Source organism: Solea senegalensis, linkage group LG17 (genome assembly GCF_019176455.1).
Source record: "Solea senegalensis isolate Sse05_10M linkage group LG17, IFAPA_SoseM_1, whole genome shotgun sequence".
Lineage (NCBI taxonomy): Eukaryota > Metazoa > Chordata > Actinopteri > Pleuronectiformes > Soleidae > Solea > Solea senegalensis.
In genome coordinates this window covers 10,545,424-10,557,772 of record NC_058037.1, presented here as the reverse complement: position 1 = coordinate 10,557,772, position 12,349 = coordinate 10,545,424, and the positions used below count along the sequence as shown (strand labels likewise).

Genomic DNA, 12,349 nt, shown 5'->3' with positions numbered 1-12,349 from the left:
GGTGCATTTCAAGTATTTTCCATTTTCTTTTTTCCAAACATTCTTGAAGCTACTTCTGCTCTTCTCTGTACCACATTTATTAATTGTGGGGCTACAAATATCAATATTTTGGTCAGAAAAACCACAAGAAATGCCCACCATTGCATCATCGTGGTCGTCAGGACTTGCTTAGCAGTTCTAGTTTGACAAAACCCTTTGCAGACAACAAAAATATTGTTACTCTTGATGATCTAAGACTGTTAAACACTGCACAAATTTGGCATGGTAGAGAATCTATAAAATTGCACAGTAGATATCGTCATATTCCACAGCCACATGTCCAACGTAGAGACATTTTTAGCCAGAATTGTTCCACCATTGTAACCATAATAAATCAGAGAATTCGCTTGCTCAGAGTAGTGGGTATAATTAAACTTTTTTTTATGGCGTGTGGGGAAAACTCTTGTTTGTGTTGAGACAGAATGGTTTCTTATGTGTGCTGCAGGTCAGCAGAGTTGACTACTTGGTGATCAATCATCAAACTTACTTTCCACCAATTTCTACTTTTATATATTTTTTTAATATCTGTAAATCACTCGCGAGGTGTAGTGTATTTGTGGCCGACACACTCTTTTTCCTTCTGTCTCACTGATATGAAAAGACCAGGCAACGTGGTCCAGAAAGAGAAAGTGAGGAACCTAAACAGAGAGCTGTTGACCACAGCGAGGCCAGCTGGCCCCAGCAGCCCCCAAGGCCACCGGCACCAACAGCCTTGAAATCCTAGCTTTGTTCGTCCAATTATCACACACACACGCACACACGCACACACACGCACACACACACACACACACACACACACACACACACACACACACACACACGCACACACACAGACACACACACTGTACTGTTGTGACCCTTGCTGATTCAACACATTTCAAAGTGAAATCCTCTTGCCTCCCACACAAGCCGTCTGGACCCATCCCCAGGCTGAGGGGGCAGTTGGGGTCATACCACTGCAGAGATGGCAGGGGGAGGGTGTGTGTGTTTGTGTGAACACATAGACAGATTCATGCATGCACATATGTTTGAAGGACTGTTGTCCAGGCCGCTTGGACATCTGGCAGCACGTCTTGAGGGAGACTTGAACATGCGTGGGCTTATAAAGAGCTCTTTGTGACTGTGTGGCTGCCTGGAGTGCCAGCAGAGCACTTTGCTATGATGGAAGTTACAAGTTAACTCCAAGTAAGGAAAGCTCTACCTCATGTTTGCTCGCCATGTATGTTCACCTGTTATTACAGCATGACAGCACATGCGTCATTCTGACATACATGCCAGGTGTGTGCTGCTGTAAGGATGTCTTTGTGTTGACTCATGGTCGAAAACATTACAAAAATTAAATGTTATAAATGTGTCATTCATTTTATAAAAAAATAAATTAAAGCCCTTAATGTTATTTCTCAACCTATAAATCAATATAGAGTTTTTCATATATCATTTTTAGGGAGTGCAAGTTGACCTAATATAGATTGAACCCAGGAACTAAACGGGATATCTAACAAACAGAGGATTTGTTTGCTCACTCCTTCCTTTCACAAGTTCATCAGGCAACTATGAAATGATCTCAATCTTTTTCATTTGCACAGTAAGCTTCTGCTTTAAAACAATGGTTTGTTATAAATCAATCTGCTGTAGAAATATGGCAACATAGCAACCTCTGTTAAAGAAGACCTTGACCTAAAGTTCATATGGAAGGCTTTGACTAAGGCTGCGAAAATCAAACAATATTTATTTTAAAGCAATTGTTCACTGATAGTTTAAATGTTAAATGTTCCTACATGTTACAATTAAATTCCTTAAATTCACCTGTGTTTCCGACCTGTAAGCTCACAGCTGCTCACGACACAGTGACACTGGTTACAACCTTTAGACAATTACTACTTGTGTTCTGGGGTCACGTGTTTGTTTTAAGGGTCAAAAGCCAAAGTAGTTGGGAGCCACTGCTTTATGAAATGGTTTGCGGCTGTTTGCATAATTCTGGGTTCTCCCTTGGCCATGGGGCACGCGATGAAACCTATTTTTTCTACCATTTACTGTCACGCTTTCACTTGTTCGTAGTTATTTCAACAGTTCACCGTCTGCCTCTTTCGCAGCTGGCCTCACATATGTTTAAACACCATCATGTTGTTTCCTCTGAACCTCAGAATAAGAACCAACCACTGTCAACCTCAACTTTTCCCCAGACCCCGTATCGAGAGCGCTGGTAAAACACGGGGAGTTTGTAAAAACAGAGTCCACAATCATCTGAAGGGCTTTGTGTCCCCTGAGACTCCTCCCCTCCAGACCACATCAGGCCCCGCCCCCCTTCTGCAGCTACAGTGGTTGGGGTTGCCTAATTAGAGGGTTGCCACGGGAACGGAATGGCAACTTGGCCAACGGGTGTAATGACAGGGTGAGGGAGGAGGGCGGGGTCAGATTATAGGCCCAAGAGTGCGCTGAGACGAGCTCCAAAAAAGAGAAGAGGGGGAGAAAATATGAAAGAGAAACATGGAAGACGTGAGGTGGTAAAAAAAAAAACTGAGGCATTAACTTATGTGTTGTAGAGGATGATGACAAAGCATATATAGTTTAGCTGTTTCCTCAGGGAAGTGTGTGTTTCCTGGCACGGCCTGTCCAATTTTTACTTCCTCCTGAACACTGTGTGTGTGTATTAGTGGGAATGGATGGATGTCAGAAAAGGTGTCTCACAGCCCACATTGGAAAGACACGGCCTGTGGTCACCATAGCAACAAACAGGAAACGTCACACAAGCTTTTATGCAGCTGGGCCCAATCACACCGACAGTCCTCTCTTTCCTCCTGTGTGGTCACCCCATTCTTAAAAAGGCAAACATCCAGTTGGACCACAGCTAAAAGTGGACAAAAGGAGCTCAGAAACTTAATGAGCATGTTGTATTTCAGCCTCTCGGTTTTGGGACCGACTTTGTACCACATTTTGTGAAGCCTGTGAGTGGGCTCCACATTTTTAACAATGTCATCATATCAGTTTACACTTGGCAAAACCACCTCTGCCCAAAACCGCAGGGCATGAAGTCCCGATCTGAATCACATTCACACCACAGTTACAAAACTTTACTCTTCTCCAGCTGGTGTTATTCCCATCGAAGATTAAACACAGTCCTTATTAGAACCAGCTCCGTGAAACACGCTTGCTTTTCGCTGTAAATTTATACACCTATTAAATCATTTTGTTTAGCCTCTGCTGGTATACATATGGCATTCTTCTCAAGTCAAAAATGAGTCACTGGTGTTTCAAATAGTGGTGATTCATCCATTCCTCTCTAGGATTCTAGAAAACGGCGTCTCTGGCATTGTTTTTACCGGCTAAAACGGTTGCCAATGCCGTCTTGACGCATTCTTTCTGTTGCACAAGCTAGAAGTGTATTTGTGGTGTCTCGGTAGATGTTTGCAATCATTCAGAGGCTGATGTGCACTGACATGAGCACAACTCCTCTTACTTTCCTTGGCTTAATGTGTTGAACTGGGACCCATCATGATTTCCAGCTTGATTTAATGTAATTGGTGTTCAGAGACAGTGTGGCTAGATGGAAAAATAACGTTGACCACCGGCCGATTTCGGAGTGAGTTCCTCAAAGCCAATGAGATTGCCTTTACTGCCACCCACTTAGCCTTACAGTAGAACGGCTGTGGTATGCAGTCTGATATGTAAAAGCAAAACAGTACAGCATTGCTTTGATATGAGTGCCAACATCAGCATGTTAACATGTCTATAATGGCAATCTGAACATGCTAATGTCTAGCAGGTATGTTTAACATGGTCACCGTTTTACACAAGCCTCTTATTATGCTGACAGCAGATGCTGATGGAGATATCAATTCAATTTTGACAGCAAAAGCATGTGTTTAATTCTTCCTGTCTTCCTTCCAGGTACCAGTATTACCTGCAATTGAAGAAAGAGGTGTTGGATGAACGTCTCCACTGCACAGTAGCGCAGGGGATCAGACTAGCAGGCCTAGCAGTACAAGGTAACACACACACATTCACACACACACACACACACACACACACACACACACACACACACACACAGGGACAAACATCTCATGTGGATGACCTAGCAGAGGGAGACAGACAGAACAAGAATGAAAGAGTGAGCACAAACTCACTCTTTCTCAGGTCATCTTGACTTCACTACCTAATATGGCTGCATACCAGTGGGAGAGCCCAGTCCACTTGAGTTCCTATGGTATCAGTCTTAACACACACACACACACACACACACACACACACACACACACAGCCTCACTCCATCTTCTTGGTCTTGTTCCTGGGTGCTGTCTGTGTCTCTGGGGGAATGTAAACACACAGTTAGCTTATCGTCGGCTCCAAGGTTTGCCTTAGTAGCATCAGGAAGTTTCTTATCTGTCAGGAGGCGAGGATCCTCTGCTGCTCCTCCTTTTGTCGGACAAACAGCGGAACAGAGCTTAGGATGTACTTACAGGCTCTATCTGCAAATCTTGGATTAATGATTGACCTTGTTAAGTTACGTGTTAACTTAACAAGATAATCACATTAACACGTTGCTTTTATAATTTTGTACCAGACAGTTATACAAAGAAAAAGTAAACTAACTGTGTTAAAAAATAACATTAACAGTCTTTTATTAAAATGAGTTAGGTAGAGCAAGGCAGTGATGTTTTTGTTTGTTATCGTTTGTAAAATTCTGTGGGATGGTTATAAATTTATGAATAGACAGTACTTTATAAAGAAAATAGAACTTTCGATAAAGTTTTAATATATAAACCATTCAGAGCTGTTACATTGTGCACATGAAAAGATGTTTATATTTATACATCGTGTGTTTTTTAGCTGACTTTGGAGACTTCACCCAGTTCATGTCTCAGGACTTCCTCAGGGAGTATGTGCTCTTCCCAGTGGTGAGTTTTTAAACCTTTACTATACGCAGGTGTGTGTGTGTGTGTTGCCTATAGGCAGGCATTATTGCGTCATCTGTGTTCCTCCTCCCTGAGGTTGAACATAAGCAAGAACTTGGACTGAGATAAAGATCTTTTTCATAGCAGATGTGTTTCCTCAATTAAACACAATTTTACCCTGTTGAACTGTCAGCTATGTGATGTAGCGCCCTTTATTACAGCTGAGCTGCAAAACTAGTTTAGACAGTGATTCATTTAATAGCCCTCTTTCTCATTAAGACAAGCTCAATTTTTCCTCACCTGTTGCTTGTCTTTCCTTCTTTTTTCCTGTTCCCCTCCTCCATCTTTGCCTCATTCGCTGCTGCCTCCTCTTTCCCCTCAGAACTGGCCACATGGTGATGAGGTACTCGAGGAGTGGACCCAGAAAGTTGCTGAGGAACACAAGAGTCACTGGTACTGTCAAGATCATTTTATCCTGTTTATATATACTTGGGTGCACACATGAAAAAAAAAATAGATCCAGAGACAAGGTGACATTTCTGGTTCTTGTGTCTCTCTGTGTCTTTAAGTCGGATGCAGGCTGCTGAAGCAGAGCTGTTATACATTAAGGAGGTGGAAAAGCTGGATGGTTTTGGCCAGGAGAGCTTTGCTGCTAAGGTAGATAAATTACATATCACTTTCTCCAGCCTCCCACATACACATACTCACTTTTTAAAAGGAGCCTCATACTTTGGTGGTGAGAGAACCTTATTTATGAAATCATTCTATTTCCACAGGACAACTACACTAATGATATTTTCATTGGCGTGTCCTTCGTTGGGGTGTTTGTCAAACACAGAAACGGCAGATCCATCATGCTCCACAAGTAAGTCACCACTCCGTATTTATGTATTCTGGAGTTTTGACCCCATTTATGATATTGTAGCAAAAATGCAAATACAGGAGTGTGAAAGAAAATGTCATGTTAATGTGGGAAAATTCAATCCTTGTGTGTTTTGTGTGTATGTGTGCTTGACAGGTGGAAGGACATTGGCACCATAGCACACAACAAGTCAGCCATCACAGTGGAGATAACGAGCAAAGACGACACCATCATTTTTCACATGGTGAGTGTTGTGTCTGAAGGTGGTCCCAGTGCATGCACGCACAGACACACACACACACACACACACACACATGCTATGTACAAGGTTTCCAGTGGGAAGTACAACAACAAAAAAAAACCCACACACATTCCCACAAAGCTTAGTCAGACTTCCCTGCACAGAGAATTTTGGTCTTGATTTCCTATGAATACAACTTGTGTATTGAAATAAAATAATCAATGTTTTTCTTCCTGTGTTTGTATCTGCAGGAGGATATGGAAATGGCCAAGTACATCGCTCGCCTCTTCACGGCCAGACACAAATTCTACAAACAGAACAAGATTTGTGCCGAGTGAGTCTCGAGGCCACACAGAGAGGCCGACTGAAGGCCATTAAAACATTTAAATCCGGTGATATATGTGATTTAAAGGTGCAGTGTGCAACAACTCGGAGGGTTTATTGTAAGATACTACCCATAAGTGTGTTTGTATAAGTGTAAAATCACAATAATAAGTATTTTATATGTATATTAGGCAAGAGCCTTGATTTACAGGCCGTCATCTTTAGCCACCACTTTCTACAGCAGCCTGACTGGACAGACCAGCCACAGCATGTGCTTTGCATTTTGAAGTGGAAGCTTACTACACAAATGCAAAAATATTGAGATTTTTTTTGGTATGCAAAGGCCACCGTAGTTCCCTGACATGCTTAGGAAAGGCGAGTCTGTTTGTTTCAGTCTGTAGTCTCTCCATTAGCCCAAAACAAATTATTTAACTAAACAAAGTTGACTTTAATTTGTTTAGTTAGTTACATTACATTACATTACATTACATGTCATTTAGCAGACGCTTTTATCCAAAGCGACTTACAATGGAATTGAGTACAATCAGCCAGGGGTGGAGTCGAACTTGCGACCATGATGTCTTTCGCACACAGGGTACAGGTCTTGACCACTGAGCCACTCCACAGTTTTTTAGTGCTTTAGTTTTCTGAATCATCATGGCCAGGGTTGGTTGTGAATCATGGTTTGTGTTCTCCACCTCTTTGCCTTCAGGCCCACTCACTCACCTGCACCAATCAGGAGGAGACCCACTTGGACCCACCGCATCTCACTGGTATGAAAACATGAATTTTCTCTCTTTGGCGTTGTTTTATATCGTTGGATTTTGCTGTGTTGTGACACGGCCTTATTTATTTTTGTTATTGTCTGTGGCCTGTGTAAATTAGCCCAGAAGCCAAGAGACAGAAGGAGCATTTAAAGAGGGAGAACAGAAATGGCCGTGGTTAGAGATTTGACCCTGCTCTCCCACTCAGGCTCTTAATTGTGCCACGGAGCTTTGGTTTTAACATGCTGTGCTGGTGTGGTGGGTGTTGCTGGAAAGTCTGCAAGGGTGTTGCTTGGTCTGATTTCCGGTGCGACAATGAAGGCAGTGATTTGCACGTCTCTGCTGGCGAGACAATGGCAAAGCTAAATGTGGCACAATAGCTGTTCAGTCAGTCCACTTGAGTGCTCAGATGTCTGAACCACAGGCACTGGCGTTTGACAGCTCCATGACCCTAGAGTGGCTCTGAGTCGGTCATTATCACCTGTTGCGTGGGTTTGGTTAGACATGAAAAAAGAGAAAAATGACTTTAGGTTGAAATGGAAGGAAAATTAAAACTATTATATATTAGTATTGTTTTGTTTGAAAAGTTTAATATTTAAAAGCTACAGTGCATAACCTTTTTGTATTTTTTTGTTAACACAAAGAATGTAATTATTTGTATGTTGCATTCTTACCTTTATCTGAAAATGGGCTTTGTCCAGCAGTACTATCAGACCTGACTGGTGAAGTATTTGTGTGTATACACAGGCAGTGCAGGGGCGAATGGGGGCAGGAAGCGTTTAGTCTGTCAAACTACTGAACGACCGGGTATTTTGAACACGAGAATTCACTTTTGAAATGTTTTGTGGGCACTTCTTTGTGTTCTCAGTCATGCTCCAGCCTGTTTAGCAGCTGTTTCACTTTATTTGCTCAATGTTTCTGTTGCCTGTATCTTGAAAAAAATGTGAAATAAAATGTGAGTTGTTTTCCACACGATCAAAAGGAGGAATACAGAGACAGTGGAGTGGAGGTGATAGGCTGATTCAGCATTGTGTGAACTAATTGGACAACATTTTGAGTGTAATGGATATTTGTTTATATTTAAAAGTTATGCACTGTGGTTTTAAGGTTGTTTAGCGGTTGTTTCAGTGTTGCAGATCACAATGACGCGCACAACTTGGATTTTATGGAGAGTAACAGTCGATTACATCCTTCCTAAAAGTGTTGCATTAAATTTGTTTCTTCTTTCAGCCTCGTCCTCAGTCCTGTAACTTCCAGTCGATGCATTCCCAGTATGGAGAGCATTATCAGGACACACAGAGCTCCCAAGGTATGTGAGAAACATACACACACACATATACAGAAAAAAATAATAAAACAGCAAACACATTTTTAGAGTAAGCTTCAGCCCCTGCCACTCACTGTTTTAACCACAGTGAAATGTATGCATTGTCCTTCCCTTACGATAACTGAAGCATTTCAATGGAGCTAATTGGGTGTCTTTCCCGTCTGGCGTGTGACTCACGACCCATTTGTATTTTTAACAATCTCCCAGCCAATTAAAGCCCAATGCTAGGGGTGCAGAGCAGTGACCTCATCTGTGCTTCGCTCTCTCATTAACTTGTTCACACAGTCAGTCTTTCTTATAATCTGAGAGAGTTTCAGTCGTGTTTGACAGTAAAACGGAGCATGTGGAAAAAACATTCTGGGTGTGCTACCATGCGAGGGTGTGAGATCATGCTGCAGCGTGACCTCAGGCATCGAGGCCTCTCTCACTGTCTGTGTGAACAGAGATTGTGAATGTCTGCTGCTGGCTCGTGGTTCCACATGAGATGAGAGAATACTCCATTGTCCAATAAAGAGCAATAAGATGCATACCACTGTCTGTTTCATCCGGGTGGGAAGAAAATATTCCATGTCCATAATTTTCCTACTGGTGGGAAATTTTCATGACTTGTTGCTGCGCAACCAGAAGCCTACAGAGATCATTTTTGCCACACTTTGAGAATGTCAAAGTTTTTTTATGGCTCCATAACAGCAAAGACAGTTTAACTACAGAACCAAACGCTGTGGATGTTGCACAACTCCAGAAGGGGGAGACAAGGGCTTAATTATGACAAGGGTTTAATTCTAATGTACCATCCACTTTGAAAGAAGCACTTTTACCCAAGGGTACAAACGTTGTGGTTTTAAGAAATGATGGTCCCCCCTTTTTCTCTTCATCTCAATAATGTTTGATTGATAATAATAATTGATAATCTCAGTTCATCTGCTCTTAAAGATCTTCAATTTCTCTATATATTTTTTGTTTGATTTATTATTTTCCATAATTGATCATTTTCTATGTCATGCACTTACATTAAAGTGCATGACTTCCTTTAACAATTTTAGATCTGATGAATTAATTTATTTTGAGAATTATTCATTAAAAAGTTGCAAGCAGCAACTCATTTCTTTATTGCATTGCTTATTCAGTTATTCTCCCTTACTCTTTTGCTTTTCAGACAGCATCTTCCATGATGACCCCTACTATAAGTCAGAAACAAGTTTGGACCGCTGCCTCTTGGACTTTCCTTTCCGAAATGGTACAGTGCCCAACGGAAGCATGTACAGCAGCCCCAGCCTGAGCTCCCTCAATCACTCCCAGACGTTCGTGCCTCCCTCACCTATATCCTCCAACCTCAGCATCCCCGGCAGTGAGCTCATGCGCCCCGACTACATCCCCAGCCACCGCCACAGCGCCATCATCGCTCCGTCCTACCGGCCCACGCCCGAGTATGATGCTGTCATGCGGCAGAAGCGCCGCATGCTCCCCACGCACCATGATCTCCACAGCCAATCGCTCCGCAGTCTGAACATCAGTAATGCCTGTGCTTACCGCCAGCCTGAAGCTCTGGTGTACAGCCAGCCGGAGATGAGGGAGAGAAGCCCGTATCATGGACTGGGCCCCAGTCCTGGACCTTACACACCACAGGTAGAGCTGAATTTGCTAAATGTTACTACTCTTGAGGGCTGTTATTGATTAAAAATGTTTCAGTTGATATCTGATTCACCCAAACAGTTTGTTGTTTGTTAACAATTTCAGAGCAATGCTTACAAAAAATGACATCACACATTAAGGTAAAACCCTTTAGTTGTGTGTTGAATACTACTAGCTTTGTCATTGGGCGTTGGTGGTTGGCACAGAACAAAACACCAAACCAATATAACATATTATACAAACCAAATTGCAACGCATTTTTGATATTAGATGATACAGAGGAAGTTGGATCCTCAGGTGATACCACAGAAATATTTAAGTTTGATACCCAGCCCTACTAGTGCTTGATTTTTAAATTTGTATGCGTCCACATTGCAGATCAGCTACAGTAAGCCAGTGTCCCATGGTCCTCATCAGGGTGGACCAGCCAGCAGCAAAGGCCCCTGTCACTCGCCCTGTGTCAATGGCAGTGGAGGCGGTGGCGGAGGTGGAGGTGTGGGGAGCTCCATCTCTCACACGGTCAGCACACCTGAGTTGGCGAACACTAAACAACAGGGGACTAATGCAGGAAGCTATGCAGCCACGGCCAACATGCTGAGAAACCACATGTCACGACCTCCCCCACCTTACCCTTCCAGCTCCTTCCGCCCGGCCACCAGCACGCCTGATCTGGCCAGCCACCGCCACCGCTGCATTGGGGGCAGCAGCCCGGAGCTTGTTACCCGCATGGTGCAGCTGTCGGTCAAGACCTTCCAGCCGGACAGCTCAGCTGTTGTGCACCAGTCCCTGCAGGAGGTCAGCGAACCGTTAACTGCAGCTGCTAAACACCGCTCCACTCTGGGAAAGAGACACAGTATGGAGGTGATCAGCAGCATGAGAGGAGGAGGAGGAGGAGGAGGAGGAGGAGGGATGGAGGGGCTAGTGATGAAAGGCATGAATGCGCCACTTCATCGGAGGAACACTCTCAGAGAACATGTGATGCCTCCTCAGCCTCAACCCATTCCTCAGCCCCAAACCCCTCAGACACAACCCCAGTCCCAGCCTCCACCGCAGCAGACAAAAGAGCTGCCCATGCAGATGCCTGCCCAGAAAGCACCTGAGGCTTCTGTGACACAAACTGCAGCCGTGTCTTACCAGCATCAAAAGACTCTCTCTAATGCTACCATGCTCATTCACAGTAGTGAGAGTGAAGAGGAGGAGGAGGAAGAGGAGAGGCCTGAGCTGGACGTTCAAATCCCAGGTTTAAATGAGGACATCAGCATCAGTGCTCAGCTCCAGGCTGCTCTGGCCAAGCTGCCCAACAAACCCCCGCCAGAGTACCCTGGTCCTCCTAGACCTCCAAGCAGTGCTCAGATCCGCAACCACACCCACGGTCACAACAACCACACGCATCACCACAACCACAATCAAGGACCACAGAGCCACCAAGGACCCATGGACCCAAACCAAGCCCAGGGCAGAGTCCCCAAAACTGTCCCAAACCAGGGAGTTGGTGGGCCCGGAGGAGGCTGTGGTACAGGTCCTGGCGGGACGCTGACCCGAGGGGACCAGGGTGGAGTAAATGGAGCTGTTTTAGGTCCATCCATCTCAGAACCAGACCTGACCAGTGTGAAGGAGAGGGTACGGAAGGAGCCGGTCAAAGAGAGGCCAGTGTCAGAGATGTTCTCACTGGAAGACAGCATCGTGGAGAGAGAAATCGCTCAAAGGGTGGGAGATGTGTTTTGTAATTTAACTAAATACCTTTACACACCTTTTGTTAATGGTTTAATTTGTGTGTTTATCTTTGGATTTCAGAACAGATATGAAGTTGTCATTTTTTTGCTCGGGGAAAATCATTTTTCAGTATTGTTTTATAAACATGTGTAATATTGTTGTAAATTGCATTTTATTTTCATTTAAAAATCAAGATGTATAGAATGAAGTAATTCAGCTGAGTTGTACAAGCACAAGTGGTATTGTTGCTATTTTCATAGCTCTTGATTAGCTGTAATTCGGGGTTCAGCACCTGAGGGGATAGCACAAGGCTCTGTGAGTCTCCCCATGCACTTAATACCCTCATAAATCCCTCAGATTATTCTTTTGGTTAGGTGTGCTTGTTTAGGTTGGGTCTTTGTGTAGGAGCACACATTCAACACATCAGCAGAGTCCAGGTTTAAATGGATTCATATCGACCAGGTGGGGGCAAATATTGAGCCCAGGAAATTCCTCCAAAACTCCAAAGCTAATATCTTTCACTCAAGCCGATCATCTCATATAAAGAAGGTT

The 12,349-nt window shown here is 43.7% G+C and overlaps 1 protein-coding gene across 1 annotated transcript in view; it reads left to right on the top strand.

Annotated features, from left to right (window-relative positions):
- The window catches only part of LOC122784049 (tyrosine-protein phosphatase non-receptor type 14-like), a 36,753-nt gene that overhangs the window by 18,652 nt on the left and 5,752 nt on the right, over positions 1-12,349 (top strand). Inside the window, exons 4-14 of the mRNA XM_044049113.1 lie at positions 3,928-4,025; positions 4,870-4,937; positions 5,317-5,387; positions 5,504-5,591; positions 5,711-5,799; positions 5,953-6,040; positions 6,289-6,371; positions 7,074-7,134; positions 8,356-8,434; positions 9,609-10,078; positions 10,463-11,791. Coding sequence (XP_043905048.1) covers positions 3,928-4,025; positions 4,870-4,937; positions 5,317-5,387; positions 5,504-5,591; positions 5,711-5,799; positions 5,953-6,040; positions 6,289-6,371; positions 7,074-7,134; positions 8,356-8,434; positions 9,609-10,078; positions 10,463-11,791 — 2,524 coding nt within the window. The remainder of the gene's footprint in view (positions 1-3,927; positions 4,026-4,869; positions 4,938-5,316; positions 5,388-5,503; positions 5,592-5,710; positions 5,800-5,952; positions 6,041-6,288; positions 6,372-7,073; positions 7,135-8,355; positions 8,435-9,608; positions 10,079-10,462; positions 11,792-12,349) is intronic.